The sequence below is a fragment of the Triturus cristatus genome, chromosome 11 (genome assembly GCF_964204655.1).
Source record: "Triturus cristatus chromosome 11, aTriCri1.1, whole genome shotgun sequence".
Lineage (NCBI taxonomy): Eukaryota > Metazoa > Chordata > Amphibia > Caudata > Salamandridae > Triturus > Triturus cristatus.
The window spans coordinates 188,458,995-188,481,852 of record NC_140594.1 but is presented as its reverse complement, the minus strand read 5'-3'; the positions used below and the strand labels follow the sequence as shown (position 1 = coordinate 188,481,852).

At 45.7% G+C, this 22,858-nt stretch overlaps 1 protein-coding gene across 2 annotated transcripts in view; it reads right to left on the bottom strand.

The window, feature by feature from the left end:
* PTPN11 (protein tyrosine phosphatase non-receptor type 11) overlaps window positions 1-22,478 on the bottom strand; it is a 663,532-nt gene extending 641,054 nt beyond the window's left edge. The window contains exon 1 of one of the 2 annotated variants that reach the window (XM_085636151.1): window positions 22,195-22,478. In XM_085636151.1, coding sequence (XP_085492277.1) covers window positions 22,195-22,208 — 14 coding nt within the window. In that variant the 5' untranslated portion in view covers window positions 22,209-22,478. The remainder of the gene's footprint in view (window positions 1-22,194) is intronic. The other variant, XM_085636152.1, reaches the window with a different exon arrangement.
* Between the last annotated feature and the right edge of the window lie 380 nt (window positions 22,479-22,858).

The following is a 22,858-nucleotide window of genomic DNA, read 5'->3' as shown; positions in this document are numbered from 1 at the left end:
AAACCGTAGTCCTAGTTCTATGTCTATGACCTGTCCCCATTTTTTGTTTTGAGAATCTGGTCACCCTACTAAAATATGCGATGCTGTTCCCGGCCCAACTCCGGGTGGAGGCTGGGCGGTGGACGGATGGAGAAATGCTGCGGAGCACAACCCCAGCTGACGCTGGCCCTATCAAGTGAAAACAGAGACTCCTGACATCGAGAGTACTGGCCGAGATGTCGCCCACTCACCATTAGCATTGCCTGCCGGACGCAGGCACAGGTAGAACACTGTTTAACACTCGCAAATCCGAGGCTTCGGACTAGTAACTTGTAATGACACTACTGCTTAACTTGCCCGGGGTATTTTACAGACCATATGTCTAGGGAAGAGGGGGTGGGGACGGGGACATGGTATTCTCCCCCGGTTTTCTTCTTTTAGTTTTCTCGTTGAGCGACAGGCACTCTGCATAAATTGAGTAATGGGCAGTTTTGAGCCCAGAGTGCAGGGAAGCAGGGGGGGGGGTGTTGGGTGGTGTTGTTGAAATGTTGTTTCTTTAGGTTGAATCGACAAGGTACCACAAATTTGATGCAAGTGCTAGACTGGAAACATGTGACTATCGATGAGTACGCACTGGGAAAAAAGTATTAAATTGATGAGCTGGAACGTAAATGGGCTTGGGGACAAAGTAAAAACGATGTGTGGCATTGCAACATATTAAAAGACATGCCCCGGACGTGGTATTGCTCCAAGAAACACATTTGGTAGGCAACACCTACGAGGCTCTCAACAGGTGGGGATACAAACTAGTAGCACACTCGGGCTTCACCACAGGCTCAAGGGGTTCGGGTATTTTGCTGAAGAGCTCATTTCCAATGGTGGTGACCTCAACTTGGACTGGCATATGGGGCAGATACGTGGGAATCACGGGGCAATGGGAAGGACAGACATTCAATTTGATGTTGGTATATATACCCCCCAGACTACAGGGGCAAGCGTTTAAAGACCTGGGATCTATACTGTTTGTCTATACCGGATGGCCTCTTGATAGTGGAAGGGGACTTTAACTATGTGGTTTCAGGCACACTAGATCGATATACCCCCCCCCCCCTCTAGACCTGGTTCCCTCGAATCGATGGTAACCAGATTTCTTGGAGACCTTGGGTCTGGTCGATGTCTGGAGATATTACCACCCTGATACGGTCCAGCACACCTTTCACTCGGGAGCGCACCATAGCCTATCACAACTCAACTACCTCCCGATACTGGCGTCCCAAATTACCCAAGTTCAGGAAGTTAGAAAACATGGCTAGGGGCATTTCTGATCACTCCCCGGTATGGGCCCAGTTTGTTATTGGCCAGCAGAGGGTGGGTAGAGTCGCTCCCATTAACCCCTGGCACCTTCGTAATCCAGAAGTCCGGAAGGAATTGCTCAAAGCAACGGAGCTTTACTTCCAGGAAAATGAGGGGTCAGTCCATTCTCACCAGACAATGTGGGAGGCATTTAAAAACCGTAATAAGGGGACAGGCGCTATCTCAGATAGCCGTAGTGCGGAAAGAGAAGTTGAAGGCTGTAGTGGCAATTGAGGACGATATCTCCGGTTAGAGGAAGAACGGGATGGGGAGACAACTCCAGACAGACTTCACGAAATTAATATAAAGCAATAGTGACGTAACGAGCCAAAGAAATGGGAAGAGAGACATTGGGTAGAATATACGATCTTGGCGACAAGGCGGGAAAATGAATTGCATGGCTGGATAGAAAAGAACTAGCAAGTAGACTGGTGCCTGAGTTAATTGATCGAACCGGCCAGACCATCACCGATCCACAAGACATTGCGAATACATTTGCAACGCACTACAGTGAGATATACCACTCACAGACAACATACACAGAATGTGATTCCCAACATCTGCTTAGAGACATTACCCTCCCGACTCTGACCACTGATGACACAGACTTCTTGGAAAGTGACCTAACTAATGACGAGATAGCCCTGGCAATTAGAAGCCTCAGATCAGGGAAAGCTTTGGGCCCAAATGGCTTGCCAATTGAACTCTACAAACTTTGTACAGATAGACTGGCCCCATACCTGCGGGCCATGTATGATGAGAGCAGGGAACGGGGAACTTTCCCAAAGGATCAGCGGATCGCGACGCTGGTGACAATACATAAGGAAGGCAAGCCAAAGACAGATTGTGCCTCTTATAGGCCAATCTCTTTGCTAAATGCTGAACCTCAGATATTAGCTAAACTCCTCGCCAACCGTTTAGTCAAAGTAATAGACAGACTAGTGCACCCAGATCAGTCGGGCTTCATGCCTCACCGCAACACCGCGTTAAACCTGCGCAGAGTGCATGGAGTGATGGGAAGGGCGTCTACCATTCAAGAAGCTTCAATAATTGTATCCTTGGATGCCACAATGGCATTTGACACCATCGAGTGACCATATCTTTTCGCAGTTCTCATGAAAATGGGTTTTGGACCGTGCTTCACCCAATGGATTAAACTCCTCTACTCGAAGCCCCTAGCCCAAGTAGTCGTCAATAACAAAAAGTCTGACATATTCGAACTAAGAAGGGGGACTCGTAAGGGCTGCCCGCTTTCCCCCCTTCTGTTCGCACCAGCACTGGAGCCACTGGCTTCCTGGATCCGCAGAGAACCAGTGATAAGAGGGCTGCGATGGGCAGAATCCTGGGAAGACCGCATTTCAATGTATGCTGACGATATTCTCCTTTTTCTAGCCTCCCCTAAGGCATCCCTCATAAGTGTACTAGACATATTCGCTGTATTCGGTAGGTTCTCCGGCTATTCGGTCAACTGGAGAAAATCTATAATGTACGTCCTCAAGGGACGGTGGGCTTCAAATACTTAGGAATTTTCTTCACAGCAGACACCACTCGTCGCTTTGAGCGTAATCTCCTTCCGCTCCTGCATAGATTGCGGCGGGACACTGTGGGCTGGAAAGCACTCCTGATTTCGCTGCTAGGTAGAGCTTCCCTTTTTAAGATGATGTCCCTACCCCGCTTTCTAAATATGTTGCGAAATTCCCCATATCAAGTTCCTGCCAGTTACTTTAGGGATATTGAAACCTTACAGAGAAGCTTATTATGGGTTGGAAAACCCCGCATAGCTCTTAAAAAACTTAACCTCAGCTGGTATGATGGGGGTATAGGCCTTCCCGATCTTAAAAAATATTATTGGGTAGCGCACTTGGCAGCCATCAACCATGGTACCTACCGCCGGACTGATGACCCAGGCTATGCTATGGATCGGTGGTTGCTGCCGGGTGGGAATTACTGTAGAGCGTTATAGTCCAATTGCGGAAGAACTTCGCTCACGATGCCGACCAAACACTCGGTGCAAGTCTGGCACGCTGCCAATAGAAGCTTGGGATGGGAACACAAACTAACTCTGGTGACCCCTCTGTGGGACTCTGAAAAACTTGGGAATCTATTAAATCAAAGGATTTCGATTAATGGGACCTAATTGGTATCTCCAAGATAGGGGACCTTTGGGTGAAGGGGGACATCAAATTGTTTGCCTCCCTGCAACAAGAGTATGAATTGGCTACTACAGAACATTTCAGGTATATGCAGGTCCATCACGCACTACGCTCACTATTACATAAGGAGGCTACCCCTCCAGAATCATCGCCCCTTGCGGACAGATTGCTTGACGGATACCTACCGTCAAAGGCCATTTCCTTGACATACAAAAAACGGATTAATCACACCGACGACCCACTGCACAACACTCGTGAGAAATGGGAAAGAGACAGTATAGTCATAGATGACGAAGATTGGGTGGCGGCCATAGCATCCCCACGTGAGGTGGCTATATCCACCAGGCTGCGGCTTGTCCAATTGAAAATACTTCACAGGGTATACATAACGGGACCATGCCTGGTAAAAATGGGGGCCACATATGACTACACTTGCAGGAGACGCTGTGTAAGTGTGGGAACCTTCATGCATACATTATGGGAGTGTACACACATCCAGCGGTTTGGAGGGACATACACGAGACCATAAGCGAGGTCCTCTCCATCACAGTCCGCCCGAAGCCAAACGATGTCTCCTGAATGTATGGGAGCTTAACAATAAGCGCATTATATGGTTAACACTGGGCCTTATGAAGGCTAAGAGAAATATTGCACAATTATGGCGGACAATTCATGCACCAACGTTAGAGGCCTGGGAACGAGACATGGGTTGGTACATGTTCAGGGAAAAGACGGTATACGTAGCACGAGGGTGCCCCCAGAAATGGTCACGTATCTGGAACGACTGGAATATATATCGAGGCGAAATTTGCACCCCCCCAAATATACCCTCCCATGATGATCCACCGTCACCATTAACGTTGTCACAGCCAATAAGTACGTACTCTTGTATAGATCTGACTGTAACAGCAATGAGCTACATATAGGTCTACACTCTGATGTACCTGATGTCGATGTATTAATTGTTTAATAAAAAGAACTATTAAAAAAAAAGCACTTGATTTAGCATATAAGCTATGGCACAGATGGTCATTGCCAGCCGGTATAGGTATAAGAAGCACAAGCACTTTTTTATTTATGCTGCTAGCACTTTATTGTGGGGTTTGGGTGGTTCTGAAGGGGTTGTTTATATATCATGGAGGGGGAGGGAGCATAAGCGTGTGGGCAGGCGCCACGTTAAGGCGCCAATATATGGGTGGGCTTAGGAATGGAGTCAAATTCGAAGAATGTCTCAAAAGATAAAGATAATCTCCTGTAATGTGAATGGTCTTTTAAATGCATGTAAAAGGGGGGCAGAGTTAAAATGGCTGGGCTCCTTTTCTCCGGAGGTAATTTTCTTGCAGGAAACGCATCTTAAGTCCAATACCCCCAATCTGTCACTGCCAAGGAAATATTCACAAGCGTACTTTGCTTCAGCCAATAGGGCGGATCAGTGGTTGGCAGTCTTCTTTCAACTACACTGGACTAGGTGGTGAGAAAAGTGATCCAGGATAATGAATCGAGATGGATCTGGATTGAGGTGTTAGTTGCTGGTGCCTGTCATGTTTTTCACAGATATATGATATGCTAATAAATACCCGTGGCTCCATAGTCATGTGGGGGGGGGGGGAAATTTTACTTTTTACAAGATCTAGATACCTCAAATAAGGCTAAACAACAGCTAAAACCAAAGACAGCGAAATTGCTAAAACCTATGAAGGAAGATTTTGCCCTAATAGATCCTTGGAAGGGTAGATCACCCAGGCCTTACACAGTTTACATGTTATTCTGCAAGGTTTAAAGCAGCTTCACGACTCGACTTCTTTTAGATAAACAAGCAATTAGAAGGAGGTGGGTCCGAGACTTTTACTAACTCTTTCTCTGACCACTCTATAGTCTCCGTGGTTATACTTTTAGGTATCTCGCAAATAAATAATTTCAGATGGCATTTTGATAAAGCTCTGATTACCGATGTAGTATAGATCGAAGAAACTTGTAAATTTATGCAACTGTTTTTTAAGGAGAATATGAGTACAGCCCCAGGGTTTAAGGCGTGGGAAGCTTTTAAGTCCTCTTTTTGGGGTCAGGTTATTTCATATAAAGCTAGCACAAATAAGCACAGGGTACGGACGATAGAAATACTACAAATAGCAGTAGGTCAGGCTAGGGCTAAACTTAACTCTGTGCGCGTAATGAGAAGATACTCCAGCAAGAATTGACAAGAGTAAAAGATCAACTAAGAATTTCTTTAATTTTAGAAGAGATCACTGGGAGTAAGACATTCCAACAGAAAGTTTACGAAGAAAGTCAGCTTTTAGGCAAATACTTAGCATGGTCTACTAAAACACAGCAGAGTAGGCAATGAATCTCACAAATAAGATACACCAGCAGTGCAACTTTGGTGGTAGATAAAGATAGGATAGCAGAAATATTTTTATCCCATTTTAAACAAATCTATGCTGAAGCGCAGATAGTAAATCCACAGGATTCAGAAAGCTACTTCGCCACATTTCAGTTACCGAAAATTACTAGTGCTAATATTGTAGCCTTGAATAAACCTATTGAATTAACAAATACTAAAAGGTATGGCTAGCACTAAGGCACGTGGGAATGACGGAATCCCTAGTTGAAGTATACAAGATGTTTTTAGATGATCTCTCCCCATTTTTAGGGCTCACCTACGCAGCGCGCATGCGCTGCATAGGAGGGCCTTTGGCGGTCGCTCTGCTCATATTCAAGCACAGCACTCATGCTTGTGCCGGCATCCACCTTGCGGGAGCGCGCATTGGCGCACCACAAGCACGGGTGCAGTGCTTGAAAATGGGCAGACTGCTCTCCCAAGCGCACCACTCGCAGGCTCACCTCCTGCCCCTCTCTCACTCACGCGCGGACCATTCAGGGGCTGTGTATTTCCACAGCACTCTCACTCTTACAAAGTTCACTCACCAATACTCCCTGGTCACGCATACACGTGGCTTTCACTCAGGTGTCTCTCACAGAAGCTTCTCAAACGCAGCTCACTAACATCCCACACAATGTCATACACGTGACGCTTCTCTACAAAACATGCACAGCTCACACACCATCAAAGTGCACACACTAACCGCCCCGTGTCCCAGTCTGCCTCCCTGCACCCCCGCGCTCTTCACCGCGTCTCCTTCTCACACAGAGCGCAGTATTGATGTCCCATCTTATACTAGCATCCTTTCATTCTCCGACTCCCTTCAGTGTAGTGCTGCGTTCTTCTGGGCACGGGGCTTGATGGTAGTGCAGCAGTGGGCTCTGCCCGGGTCATGCGGTAATGTTGGCTGAGGCTGCTTTGAGTTACTCTTGCTCTATTGCCTGGTTTGTCTCAATTATAGTGGTTTGTTTGTTTGCTTTAGGTCTTTTGTTTGCATGTTTCTGATTGGCCTTCTTCTTCTAGGGTGTCTGTCGTATTCTTTTCGGTCTCATTTTCTTTTTTTGTTTATTTGCGTGTCTTTTTTTTTTACCTTCTTTTCGGGGGTGTTTCCTTGACCTTTGCGGTCAGGTCACGTACTTGCTAGCTCACTACTTTGTCTTTCTTTTGTCCTACCCCTGTTGAGAGTGTGATAATCACCTTTCCACCTGAAAGGGGGGCATTACTGCTGCTCTGGACCGTTGCTTGACACCTTCTGAGGGAGACTTACTTATGGTTAAGATGCTTCTTAGGAGGTGGGGTGGAGCTGGGGAAAAGTTGTGTTGTGGGCGGACTCCCTGGTAAAGGCTACACTGGTACCCACAGCGCTCACCCTCCCCTTGGAACTTCACACCTTGTAGTCCTTGTTGATTAACGTCCACCCTCACCACCTTTTTTAGCTCCTGTGATGCTCCTTTATTTAGCAACCCTACTCCTAGACACCTGATTGGAGGGGACGAAAGGGGGAGTGGGTGGGGGTGTGTAATGTAGTGGCGATAGTGTGATGCGGGACGGCATTGGTTGAACTCTGCTGTGGGACCACAAGCCTTACCAACCCTACCACTGCTGTTTCTTCTGCTTCCCGACTTATCCCAGGCTACAGCTGGCCTCAGTAGCCTTTTAACTGTCTTTCTCCCCTGTACTTCTGGCCTGACTCTTGGGCCTCAGACCACGGGTACTGCACATGAAGGTCGGGGGGAGATCATTAATCTTTAATCTGTTGGTCTGATCTCAGTCCAAACTCAATACAGACCTGTACCCACTATCCACTATCCTTTGGGACCTTATAAGTGTTTAGTCATGCAACAGTTGATGTTGTTGCACCAAGGATATTGTGCTGCATAACTAAATACTTATAAGGTTCCAAAAGCGAGACCTATTGGCTATGCCAATGCTTGTTTAAATTCTTGTTCAATCAAATTATGGAAGGGATTCCCATCTCTAATCTATTCAAGGAGTCAGTTGTGATTACCATTCTCAAAAAATATAAAGATCCAAATGACCCTAATTCCTACCACCCAATAAGTTTATTAAACGCAGATTAGAAGTCCTTTATGAAAATTTGGGCGCATAGGATTGCTACGTGTGCGCAACAAGTGGTTCATGCAGACCAAACAGGATTCCTCCCTGGTAGATCAATGGCAGCTAATACAGGGGAGGGGAATTCGTATCACCCGACGCCCGAGACATCTAGATTTCTTGCAAGGGCAAGAAGATTTAATGTCTGTTTTGTCCGAAGGACAAGAAGACAGTGCACTATAGTAAATCGAGACACCGGAGAAAACAAAGTGCTTTATATGAGAGGCAGTTACATTACACAATGATTCATATTTTATTGCTGTAGGCACCTGGAGATTAAAAGATTTGGCCAGACTCACAGGATGTTGAACAGACACGGTGAACCGAACCTGGTTTCCCAGCTCCAAAGTTGGCCGCTCCGGCTGTTAGGCAGCATCGTCTCCATTGGATATGAGCATGATTAAGTTCAAATTGGTAGGTTCAAACAGAAATTGCACAGATGTGCTGCCCTTGGGCCACTCAGATACAGCCCTCAGGTCGCTCCCCACTCACTCGCATTTGAGTCCTGCAGTGAAGTAATTCACGGGCCCCTCCCTTCGCACATTGCTTTCCCTCTGCACTTATCTGGTGCCTGTGCTCCCCACTGGCCTCACCTGCAGCCTCTGCTCCCCGCCCCTGGACCACTCATGTTTCAACCAGGGTGTACATTAAAGCTCCGGCCGGTACCTCCCTTTCCATGAGCCTCTCACGTTTCACACTGTGCCTGCACTATGCCTTTATCTCTTCTTGTGGCTTATCTGGCCCTTTGAGCCTTAATTTCAATTAAATAACGTTACCAAAATCTTGCACTTAAAATTGTCAGGGACTTTATATGCTTTTCTGTGCAGCAGTAAGCATGACTTTAGGGATGCACTGGGGCGCTAAACTACGGGTGATCTCTTCAATTTAACACTTGCCCAGGGTCACACAATGTGGTTAAGTGATTATGATTAGAGGCTCCGAGCCCTCGCGTGGCAGCCGATGATAAAGCCACATTTCCATAAGGGCCTGGTGCATTGTGTGCTTACATAAGGCAGAAATATACTGGCAGGGGTAAATAGTTAAAGCAGCATGTACGGCAGGGCAGTGTACAGAGACGTGCTTCTTAAAAATAGATAGGAAAGTAAACTGGGTTGAGAAGGTAATGTAAAAGTTTCCAAAGAAATCTGCCTCTCGAGTCCCGGATTCTCCTTCACAGCTACATCTTGCAGTGAAGCTGAAGATGAAATGCAACCACAGATCCAAGGCTTTTACTGCCGGGCAGTCAGGAAGGATGTTTTTTTCTGCTGGAAAATAATCATATGCAAAATAAGTAAATACCCTACATGGAAAAGTTTCAGTTAGAAGCTGCTTAAAGCAGAAACAGCTAACTTTGCAAACCTCTCTGGAGAGGCAATTGAATGTGTACCTATGTTGTGTGCCAGCCGGCATAACTTACAGAAGTACCTACTATAGAACATCCTCTACTTGCTACGTAACACCCTAACCACTTCAAGCTATGTCTACCACCCTTTCCTTCTCCTGTTTGCAGTCTCAGAACTCTGTCATGTTTCTAATTCCCTGCTCAACTTCTCTCCTTTCTCTTGCTGTGTCTAAAGTCTCTGCCATTGGTACAGTTTTCCATTGTGACCCAGTCTAACCCCCATGCTGTTTTTCTTACCCAATCAAAGTCCCCTTTCTTTTCTTGCTTTTTATATACATCCTTATACATCTCTAGCCAACTTTGGCTCCCTTCCTGTGCTCTCAAACTACCAGGGTAAAACCACTATTCTTCCATTTCCCTGCTGCCCTCCCTTCTTTCTGCCTTCTACCAACCATCTAGTTCCCTGTGTTTCTCATCTCCCTTTTCTGTTAAACGCCAAACCATCTCTGTTCTTTAAAAATCAGCCTAAATCTAGCTTTGTTGTATTCCCTCCCCTGAAGCCATAAGTGGTTCCTTCTTTAAGACCTGACACACCTTTAGCTGTGAACTAATGGGCCATAATGTAATATAATTCACCCTGCACCCCACCGATACATCACTGGCTCTCCATGTAACCTCTTGGTCATCACTGACTCGGACTGTAACACATTTTCCATCTCTAGAGCAAGCCCAAGTAATGCTGATGTGAATGTTTGTAAATGTACCTCTGTCATGGAGGGTTTCCCATGTTCTGGTGTCAGGGCATGCCTAGAACGTTACACCTGGAGGACACTGACAGGAGCTTCTTTTTAAACTACTTGTGTACAGTGCACAGGTGCAACACTTGCCCCAGTGGTCTCTATTGACTTGTTCTCTAGCTGATGACCCTTGACCTTGCCAGGTAGGTCGCGCTCCCCCCCGCTGCAGCTCCACCAGCGCACGGATTGTCTTCTGTGCCCTGGGATCCTCTGTGCCCCACTGACCATCTCTCCTTCGTTTCCCCTTACTTGTAGGACCAGTTTTTGCTTTTTGTCCCCTGTGTGACCACTTGCTTTTGTTTCCTTGTGTAACCAATTTTCCTTTTGTTTCCTTGTGTGACCTTTTGCTTGGTTCTCTGCTCCTCTGTGCCCATTCTCTCGCACTTCCCGCCGCTGCTGCCCCTGCGGCCCCGCCCCCCCGCGCCCATTCGCTGCCCCCTGCCACCCGCCTCACAGCTGCTCCTCCTTCCCACCTCCCCTTAAAATGGCGGTTGCTGCGCGGTGAAGAGAGCGACCCTTGACCTTGCCAGGTAGGTCGCTCCCCCCCTGCTGCAGCTCCATCAGCACGCTGATTGTCTTCTGTGCCCTGGGATCCTCTGTGCCCCACTGACCATCTCTCCTTCGTTTCCCCTTACTTGTATGACCAGTTTTTGCTTTTTGTCCCGTGTGACCACTTGCTTTTGTTTCCTTGTGTAACCAATTTTCCTTTTATTTCCTTGTGTAACCAATTTTCCTTTTGTTTCCTTGTGTGACCTTTTGCTTCGTTCCCTGCTCCTCCGTGCCCATTCTCTCGCACTTCCCGCCGCTGCTCCCCTGCAGCCCCGCCCCCCCGCTCCCATTCGCTGACCCCTGCGACCCGCCTCCCAGCTGCTCCTCCCTCCCTTCTCCCCTTAACATGGAGGCCGTGCCGCTGGCGCGCCAGAGGCACGCCTTAAGCAAGCCCGTCTGCGCCTGGACCGCGCCCAGCGCCAGAACCCCTGGCCCCCGCACCAGCCATGAAGTCCGCCTCAGATACGACGCCAGCACCCTCATCGCTCTCAGCCCAGGACGAACCCCCACCTGCTGCAGGGCCACCCCGAAGCGGACCCACGGTCCCTTCGCCTGCCAGAACTGCAGCTTCTCCTGCATCAAAGACGCAGAGACACCCGCCACGACAAAACACAACCAGCTCCAATGCATCCTGATTAACACCCGCTCCGCACGCAAACACGCCGTCGAGCTTTGGGACCTACTCGACACCGTATCTCCAGACGTCGCCTTCCTGACCGAGACCTGGATGAACGAAGCCTCCTCCCCAGACATCGCAATAGCCATCCCCGACGGATACAAGATCGCCCGCAGAGACTGCACCAACGGAGTCAGAGGAGGAATCGCCATCGTCCACAAGAAGAAAATCAGGGTCTCAACAAACACCGACGACACTCTCAGCACCGTGGAACACATGCACTTCCAGATCCACACGAACCACATGACCACCCTAAGAGGCACCCTCGTCTACAGACCAACCGGACCCCGACCACATTTCTGCGACACCATCACCGACTTCATCAGCACGCACGCACTGACCTCCACCAACTACATCCTCCTCGGAGACCTGAACTTCCATCTGGAGAACAACGACAGCAACTCCTCCACCCTGATAGACAACCTCGCCAATCTCGTACTGGAACAGCTAGTCACGACACCGACCCACATCACCGGACACACGCTCGACACCATCTTCTCCTCAAGCCCACACGTCTCCTTCAGCCACATCTCCGAAACCACCTGGACCGCACATCACCGCACCCTACAGATCCCCCGTCGCTGCTGGGGCAAAATCACCGAAGTAGAACTACAGACAAACATCGCACTCAACCCACCGACCAATCCCTCCAACCCCGACGATGGTGCGCGCACCCTTAGACGATGGATGGACGACTGCGCCAACACCTTAGCCCCGCTGAAAAAACAAACCCTCAAAGACACCAGCAAGAGAGCCAACTGGTTTACCCCGGAACTCCTAGCGTCAAAGCGCACCTGCCGGAAGTTGGAGAACATTTGGCACAGCAAGAAGTCGCTTGGCAGCCGCGCAGCCCATAAAGACGCCATCCGCAACCACCACCACCACCTCATCAGGACCGCCAAGAGGACCTCCTTCAAAGACCGCCTCGACAACAATGCACACAACAGCAAGGAGCTCTTCAACGTCATGAAGGAACTCTCCAACCCCAGCTCCAACGCCTACGACATCCCGCTGTCGCAAGCCTTGTGCGACTCCCTCGCCACCTTCTTCCACCGCAAGATCGCCGACATCCACGATAGCTTCAACCCCTGGACGACCCTAACAGGCCCCAACACGCAGGAACCACCACACCCCACCGACTACGACCCCCTGACAACCTGGTCCAACGTGAGCATCGAAGACACAATCAAGCCATGGGCACAATACACTCCGGCTCACCGTCTGACCCTTTTCCACACCACATCTTCAACAAAGCTAGCGGCTCCATCGCACCCCACCTACACAACATCATCAACCTCTCCTTCGAGATCGCAACCTTCCCTGAAAGCTGGAAACACGCCGAGATCAACGCCCTACTGAAGAAACCCAAGGCGGACCCGAGAGAACTGAAAAACTTCCGGCCCATCTCCCTGCTTCCGTTCCCAACTAAGGTCATCGAGAAGAAGATAGTCAACATCCAGCTCACCCGCTACCTCGAAGACAACAGCATCCTGGACCCCTCCCAGTCAGGTTTCCGCAGCAACCACAGCACCAAGACCGCCCTCATCGCCGCCACAGACTATATCAGGATCCTCCTGGACAACGGCGAGACGGCGGCCCTCATCCTTCTGGACCTCTCCGCAACCTTCGACACCGTCTGCCACGGCACACTACGCACACGACTCCACGACGCAGGGATCAGAGAGGCCCTGGACTGGACCTCCTCCTTCCTCTCCGGCAGAACCCAGAGAGTCCGCCTCCCCCCGTTCCGATCCGAAGCCTTCGAGATCATCTGAGGCGCAGGGATCCTCCCTTAGCCCGACGCTGTTCAACGTCTACATGGTGCCTCTCGCATGCATCGCCCGACAGCACGACCTCAACATAATCTCCTACGCCAACGACAAGCTACTGATCCTCTCCCTCACCAAGGACCCCTTCACCGCCAAATCCAACCTCCACCAGGGAATGAAGGCCATCGCCGAATGGATGGAGCATAGCAGCCTCAAACTGAACACAGACAAGACGGAGATCCTCATCCTCGGGCCCAACCCCTCAGCATGGGAAGACTACTGGTGGCCTGCATCACTGGGGACACCCCCTACACCCACCAACCACGCACGCAACCTGGGAGTCATCCTCGACTCGAAACTTACCATGACCAAACAAGTCAACGCGGTCTCCTCCACCTGCTTCAACACCCTCCGCATGCTCCGCAAGATCTACAGATGATCCCGACAGACACAAGGAAAACAGTCACCCTGGCCCTAGTCAGCAGCAGACTCGACTACGGAAACGCCCTCTACGCCGGAGCCCGACCAAGCTCATCAACAGACTGCAAAGAATCCAGAATGCCTCTGCACGCCTGATCCTCGACGTCCCACGCCGCGACCACATCACCCCACACCCGAGGAACCTGCACTGGCTCCCTGTCGACAAAAGAATCTCCTTCAAGCTCCTGATCCACGCACACAAGGCACTCCACAAGACCGGCCCAGCCTATCTCAACAGCCGACTCTCCTTCTACGTACCCAACAGGAAACTCCGCTCCGCAGACCTCTCCCTGGCTACCGTCCCATGCATCCGTAGAACCACAGCCAGAGGCAAATACTTCTCCCACCGCGCCGCCAAGACCTGGAACACCCTCCCCCTCATCCTACGACAAACCGAAGACCTTCTAACCTTCAGGAGACAACTCAAGACCTGGCTGTTCGACCAGTAGCAACAGCACCCCCTTCCTCCCCTCCCTTCAGCGCCTTGAAACCCTTGCGGTATGTAGTGCGCTTTACAAATTAATTGATTGATTTCCTGAGGGAGACACCTACGGATTTGTGAAGTATTAATCACATACTGGGAATGTTATCAATTTTTGGAGGCTGACTACTGGTGCCGCCACCTCCATATTAACTGCATGACCAAGGTAACTATCACGTTTACTGTAAGTTCATTCCACTCTAGTGAGATGGCTTTCTGGGACAAAATGATGGTTGAGCACATCCGGATAGCACAAACTAAAAACTATTTATAAGTTGTTGTTTCTGGTCAAAATCCTCTGTGTCTGCACCCAAGCCCTTTCAAAATGCCCCCACAATTTGCTAGAGTACTCTAAAGCCTCCATCTGAAAAGATGGTGAAAGTTTTGAAAACAAATTAGTTCATTCTTCTGGCTTTTGTCATCAGGCCCCTGAGTTATCTTTTTGCTAGATTTGTCCTGCCAGTCACCTTATTCATGTTTCCTCCTGGATGTCTGCTTATACCACAGTGTACTTTATTAAAAATGCAAGGCTTTGGGGTTCCAGATTAACAACACGCTTGGGGCTCGATAACAATGCATACATAGTCTTTACTAGTAGCTCAAGCCAGTATCCACTTTATCGATGGACAAATTTAACCGGCATTTCTCTGAAATAGGAATTCCAAGATTTGCCTCATGGAAGCAAAAAGTAAGCAACTTTCCCCTCTCTGCCCCCACAGAGAGTGATCTGCATATTATGGACCCAATGGAGCAATATTTTTGTAAAAGATCTTTAGAACTCAATATCTTTCTCAACCATACTCTGTCATAAAATTATTTGAGGACAGTTTCAGCAAGTACTAACCACTTCTATCCCTGGCCTACTGAAAGCAGCTCTGTGTGGTCTATAAAGCCAACCACCACAGCTTTTCTCATGGTTACATTTCTGTCCTAAGTCTGTCGCAGAAGCCTGACTCCATCCAAGGGGAACATTAAGGTTTTAATCAATGAGGTCAATCACTTTCACAGTACACATATACCAACTTACTTTCACAGGCACAAATTTCTGCAGCTTGTATTTTAGGGTGTCGAAACTAACATTATCCATAAGAGAAGCAATGGTACTTCCTTGGTCTAAATATCATCCAATGACATAAGTTATTTTGGATAGACAATTCAGAACATGAACTTTCCTTGTGCCAGTTCCATATAACTAACAGATGCAGGGCAGTTAGCCCCTGGCCTCTACTTAAGATCTCTTGGATTGTCAGACTGCGCATTCTTTCAAGAGTGCCTGATACTCTTTAATAATCCTCTTTAACATAAATTGGGTCTTGAGCTTGTTGAAGATATTACTGACCAGCCAACCAGTATCGCAATTGACTCTCATGCACACCTCAATAACTTTTCTAGAACTGTATGTGTTCCCTTTGGGAATGTTGAGATAATTTCTACAGCACAGGCCTAAATGTACCTACACCCCAAAATGGCTGCAGGAGTTTTCAATCTTGTCATTATGTAACATAATGTCATAGTATCCAATCTGTACAAGTTAAAAGCTCACATGTTTTGACAGATGATTCTTTGATCTATGTGGGCTGAAATCAGCAGAACCATCCCCTAAAAAAGGAAGTTGTCTCCTGCCCTACCAAGGAGAGCTAGAAAAGTCATGGTTTACTGTGCAGGGCACTCACATATAGACATTTTTACAGATCATATTAATATTCACCGCTGACTCCTGCCTGGGTCTCAGATATTTTGTAGATACCGGCTTGGTTCTAGCTGATTTATGACAATCTTTTATATTCGTTGTAAATATCTTGTGCAAAAACATATGTCATGTAAATATACCCCTGACATTAGTGGGTTGAGTTTAATTAATTAAAATGTCATTAGTCCCCTTGTTTGTATTGTTATTTTTAAACCTCCATCTTAAAGTTCCAATCTCATATTTTAAGGAGTTGGATAAAATCATCCGGGAATTTGTATGGGCAAAGAAACAACCGCGGGTAAAACCATCTATTCTTTAATTGGACACAGAGCAGGGGAGTAGCACTACCCGATTGTTTCACTTACTATCAAGCTGCTTTAATTAGTCAGACAGTACAATTAGCAGCACCCTCTTCGAAATATGATAATTGTGCCCTAAACCATATGTTAAAATAAAGTGCAACCCAGTTACCAGTTTTTCTTTGATCTACAAAACTACCTAAGAAAACAAGGTATAAGGTCATAACGGCAATAGCAATCCGTACCCAGCGTTTCTATACAGCATATAATGTTCCAGTATGCCATGCATAGACCTTTCTTCAAGACCGTAATGTGGGGCTTACAGCTTACACAAGGGGTGCTGCAGTCCTATAATAATCTAGGGTTCTCGAAGTTAGGCGAATTTTATAATTCTACCCGGTTGATAACGTGGGAAGCATTTGTACAGCAATCCGGTTACCAAAATCGATGCTTATGGTTAAGCTTCATGCAAATATCAGGCTTCCTTAAAAATAACTATACACTGATTACTGATGCTGTTAAAGTAAAATTAAGAGGGATAAGCGAGATGAAATTGTGTGGTATAGGAAACTGGTGCCAGCTACTGCACCAAGGGGCAAATAAAAAGCTGATTGAGTAGATGCTCCCAAAAATGTTGCAGGAAATGGGTTGTCGGTTTAATAGTAAGGAATGGCAGCTATTGAGTAAGTTTGGTCACAAAGTCTTGAGAGCAGCCAATTTCAAGAGAATGACTTTCCCATCTGGATGGTTGGCATATTATACTCCTCTTAAATTGTTCCCATCTACTCCAAATCAATGTTTTAGAAGTAAGATGGAGGGGGCAGTGGAGTGGGTACATATATTCTTTACATGCCCTAATCTACAGCACTTTTGGGAGGAGGTCTTTAGGTTTATCAGTCACTGCATGTTAAGGATCATGTTTCCATCAACATTAATGGCCCTATTTAAGTTCTCTAAGGAAGGATTTCAGCTGACAAAATATCGGCAATACTTTATTTATATTGCAATAGCGGTAGCCAGATCCTTGGTGTTGCAGAATTGGAGATCATCAAAGGTACCGACAATAGGTCAGTGGCTTCCTAAGTTGGACTGGACCTATCAGTTTGAAGAGGCATATGCAAAGAGGGTAGGGGCACTCCGCAGATTCAGGGCTACGTGGGTGGACTACTCTGTGGTCGCTTACGCAAATTGAAAATGTGAAAACTCCACTTTTGGTTTTTAAAAAGAAAAGGGCAATGCTGCTTTATAGATTTTAGTAATAGCTATGATATTATTTAGTCTCATTGTATCCAATTATTGATGTAGTACATGGGTTCTATATGAAATATGTGTTTATGGTATTTAATGCTGGATGAACTACACGATTATTTATGATGTAGTGTTTTTATCTGCCCTGTACCTATATTTTGACTATCTATGTATGAATTTTTGAAATGGAAGGCTCTAATCCGAAAGCTCAGTATAGCTGTTCATAGGTAGAAAATCAGTGAAACATTTATGAAAAATGGTGCCAGGAGGAATATACGTGGCACCAAATGAGTGTCAGTGGACGAGGCCACATAAATGAATAACCTGCACTCGTGATAGAAAAAAATCTAAACAAAAAGTGGATCGGGACTGAACCACCTTTGGCTAATCTGCTCCCATCTTGCCAACATTGGCATGGGCGGCCGATATAGCAGTGTACAAGAGCATGAGCGGGCAGTGTGACGCAAGCATACCTGGTGCGTGACCATGTCCTTAAGTCATACGGTCCTATCTGTCCAGTCAAACTCTGATGCATGCAGCGCTCTTCAGAGATTTGATATTTCCCTCCTTGGCAAATACATTAAGTGGATTAGAATGATTACACCAATAGCAAATTACTTCTCCTCCTAGAAGTGAATAATTCTCTTTAGAAAATAATGGAAGAATTGTTCTCAGGATCAGAAGTTCAAAGTAGTAGACAATGGCTACTAAAGTACTCTGCTATGACTCTGTAAAATAATAATCATAAATAATCTGCATACATCAGACTGCTTCTAGGGAGATTCAAAAATGTCCCTAGTTTCTTTTAAAACTTTCTTGCTTTAGGGGGCAAAAATATCAATTTGTTATTGGCTCTCTCGTCAGCCAGCTCTACCCTATTCAATCGCAGATGTCAAAAAGCATTCTGGTAATTTGTTCTTATAGCTAGTTCCACTTTTGCATTATTTCTATGTGATTCTGCTGTAGAAGACAGTATATTAGAATTGTTGAAATTCATTATATAACTAAGGAAATATCTTTTTTGTGTATTGTTCTCTGCATCGTCAGCAGAGAAACCATAGCTACTACTTCTGTAATCCAGAAGAACAGAAGATTAACCTTGGCCCTAACATCCTGCATGAAGTCATGCTCCATTTGAGGAGTAATAGCAGTGAGCTGGTAGCTGATTTTTATCTTTTGCCGCTGTGAATCCAGAGGTTAACTTCTTGGAACCAGGCAGATCTAGTTTGAAAAGTACTACCTTGTTGTTAGACCAGTGTGTCACAAAATGAATGAGGCCAATGTGAAGGAAGACTTAGTGCAATAAAATGGTAATGAGTGTTCAAGGTCAAGATAGGCCAAACTTTTAATAGAACCCTTGAAATACGTGGCTGTTCTATCATTACTGTCCTGAAAGGATATGCTTTGTTCTGGAGGATTGAATGGTCTGTTCAATTAACTACAGGGAGGAATGAACTGCACGTCACTGCACATGTCCACATAGAAGTAAGAAATATATTATATATGTGTAAAATATTCAAATAATCTTAACATTTTACCCAGAAGTATCATCTTTGGATAAAACTTTCTAAACAGAAGACATCTACCAACTGTAGAGACATGAGGAAGATGTAAAATAAATACCTGGGAGTATGGCCACATGACAGTTGAACAATAACCTGTCATTCACCAAAAAGCAAGGATCATTGCTTCAAGAAGACATCCCGACCAGATACAAAACAGATGTAGTTTGTTTTTAAAAAATTACGCCTCTCAGACCCAGATGTAATGTTCAAGTTAATGAGTGCAAATCAAAGTAAACAGATACAAAGATGAGGTTTCTTCTGTGAACACACCTCACTGTCATAGTCTGTCTTATTTCCTTATCTTACTCCTTCTCTATTACTAAGAAATTACAAAAACAAGAACCAACTGAACCTGCTGGCATGAACAGGTGACATATTACTTCTTACAACTCTGCGTGTAGCTATCAACCAGATAAAATACCAATTTGATTGTTGATGTTATCACACTTAAATCACCTCCTCATTTGGCCTTCTCTATCTGGTTAACTTAATCCGTGAAATTTATACTATACTTCAAGTAATGTAATCTACTGCACCTGAATATTATTTTTCCTTGCTCTAGAAGTGTACACCGATATTAAGAATAACTGTTTCAAGTCTGTATTTAAAAATAACAAATTTAATGGCATAAATAAAAATAAAATAATGCCTAATGGGAAGTGAGGCAAAGCACCATTTCGGCTGGAACATATGGCTCACATGTCCTCCAATGCACTGCTGTGTAGTTCCTATAAACCTATATAGGATCTGTGCGTTTAGACAACATATTCTGAAGGATTGGAGTCAGACTGATTCTGGACACCCCTACAGGATATGTCACCCTGTATACCAGCTAGCTCACAGTGCCACTAGAAACTCCTTTCACCAAGGAGAGAATAGTTATTGGCAACTATTGAACATAACAACTCTGTCCCACCAGTGATTGTGGAAACAGTGTACTACTTTCCACTCAGTCACTCGTGCTAACTTTGACTCAGAGAGATACACAGAATTATCGGTGGGGACGTTTCTCAATAAACATTTATTGAACCAGCATCATTCTAGTGTAAAATATGTGTGCTGAAACAACCATTAGACAGTCACAGATAGAAATGATTATGAGCACTAACAAAGTAAAAGGATGGTAAATTTCTACCATCGTGCTAAAACAATGAATACCGGCAAATATATAAAATACATGACAGTAAAATGCGAACTCCTACGATGCGTCCCTAACTAGACACACCTGAATGTACCTAACATATATGTGGGTGTAAAGCCAAGAATCCCTCTAGGATAAAGTCAACCCCATTAACTGAAGTGAGAGACTGTGGAACCCCGTCTTGGTCTCTAAATGGACACCCCGCAAGGGATGTCAGATCACTGTGAGCTGGCGTGTCTGCGTGCAGGAGCCTCAGCGTCTCGTCTCAGTGTGTCAGCATGGAAGTCCCTTTCTCCTCTGACTATCTCAGCAAGAGATGATTTATATATACCCAAAGTGGTACCCCCTAGAGATATACCTTGCTCTGACATGTCAGGCTCGGATGACGGAAGGAATTACTCTTATACATAGTTATTATGCAGGAGATGGTAGGCCTGCTGTGATTCAAGAATCCTCATGCATAATGAACGAGGCTTAAGCTTTTCGGAGAAAACCCCATGTCATCTTTGGATATTACCGTAACCAGGTAAAAGGTCAGTACTAAGAACCGTTATGCAGTGTAATAGTAGGGGAGAATATAGGTGAAAGGTTGGTGATTCCCTGACCCTATATTGGGTACCTACATGGAACATAATAGCACAAATGCAAAAACTGTAGTTCCTTGTATTTTCTTTGATAATGCACAATGGGTGAGACAATGTAAATGTAAATGTAAATGTCAAGGTACTTATAGAGCGCACTGTCACCAGACGGCCACCTTGCGGTGTCGCCTTTGCGGTTTCCTGGCGCTGATACTCATACCGCTGTGGAACCCCTCCTGGCTTTCCCTGTGAAGTGTCCACTCCTTGGCACCCCCAGGGTGAAGCCAGGCATCCTCAGCGCTGTTGGGGCCAGTGTGGAGGCTAAGCAAGCTATTGCTCAGAGTTGCATCGTGGGGCCCATGATTAGAATAGGCACCGAGGCGAGAATAGACAGGTCCGAGGAAATTGAGCCCGAGCCCCGCCGAGGCGGGAATCAAACCCTGGTCCCTGGCCAGAACTCTGCTTCAGGGTCTGCCGCTCTAACCATTGAGCCACACTCCTCCACAATCCTTCAACAAAATCATTCAACTATATATTGCAATATTCAATTTTCAGAGTGCAATACGAACAACCAAAGGCGGAAAGACCACTTATCCCTTGCAACTGCAAATCTATAAACCCAATCGCATATCTGAAGAAGTTGACAGGCATGATCCGGACTGGCCAAAGAGCGAGATAACTTCATCTGTCCAAAACTATAATGAATAGAGTGGTACTCCGACGGCACCAACTTATGCTTTATTAAACATATCTAGTATATTTATGGCGCATCTCCAATTGGAACGGAAATACGAGCTGTAGGGGTGATTTTCCTGAAACACACACTTAATTGAAGCAAAAATTATCCCATTTTAGAATGCATTTATATCCATTAGGCCTGCAAGGTATGAACCAACATCACTTACAGACTTCTCACTGCTCTTCCGAATGTGAGCAGAAAACAAGAAAAACATTTCCTCTTGATCAAAGGATGTCTTATTAATCTTGGACATAGAGGAATTCTGAAAAAATTGTGTTAAAAAGTAAAGATATTTAGCAAGGATGAATAAAGAAAATATATTTTGAAACAGTATCATGTTTCTCGCCTTGTGTGCTCTCTTTTTTGGGGAAATAACCCAAACAAAATAAATCTTATACATATATATATACTGTAAACAGTACACTAGGCACAGTAAAGAAATATGGTTGTCCTCGGGACTTGACCATTGAGCAAAAGACTGGACGAAAATCCCCGAGTCTGACTGCCAATCTGATCATTACCAGGTGTGCTTCCAGTGGCAATGTTACCACTATAAGAAAATATTTATGTACAACTGACTCAATCAAGTAATCAGGTCTCTCTGCTTAACGATTTCACTGTTACATACACATTACGAAAGTTCATTTAAAATGTAATTTGCAGCAGCTAATAAACGAAAGTTGGACTATGGAACACTGCATGTTTCTGTAGGGGCTTGGTCCAGTTGCTAAGTGCAACCCACTGAACCACAACATTCGGTGGGCTTCAAAAGGAGTGACTCAAGAAAAGACAGACAGATCTGCATGATTGAATGCTGCTGATAGCAGGATATATGCAACTTAACAGAGTAGTCTCACCTTCTAGATGTCATTTTTGTCTGGCTTCTAGATCACTTCCCACTGTTCTCAACAGCCTTCTTTTTGCTAGCACAGAGTCGCATTGGACTCAGCGGGTTCCCATTGGGTTCACGCGTCAGGTTCCAAGCTCGTCATCCTGTTGAACGGTTTACAAATCTAAAAATAAATATAAACAAAAAAAATAAAAATAAAAAAAGCACCCAAAACCCTATCCAGGAGACTCTACCAGAACTCGAGATGCGCATAGATGACGTCATGCACGAGCGACTGCCTCCAAACATATTGAAATAGAAAAAGGACTAGAGAAAGAAAGTTGCCGAAAAGTCTGTCAGCCATATTGGTCGAGAGTCTTTTCAAAGAGGTGCAACAAGGACCGACACTTTCTAATGTCAACAAATCTTAAATGATCATATTGAGTAAAATGAAAGCTAATTCTTATCAAAGTAAGTTTTTATAAATAATGTCTGACTATAAGAAAACTGCAAACATTTAAAAACATTTCTGTCACGCTCAATCAGCGTCTTTTATTTGCACGAAGAATAGGTTAAGAAGAAATTTCGGCCGATCTTTCCCCGCTGGTATTATGGCTGATTGGAAAGGTGGCCATATTTGTGAAAAAATGGCTACTTGTTTTTACATCCATCCAAAAGAAGGTTGCAACATT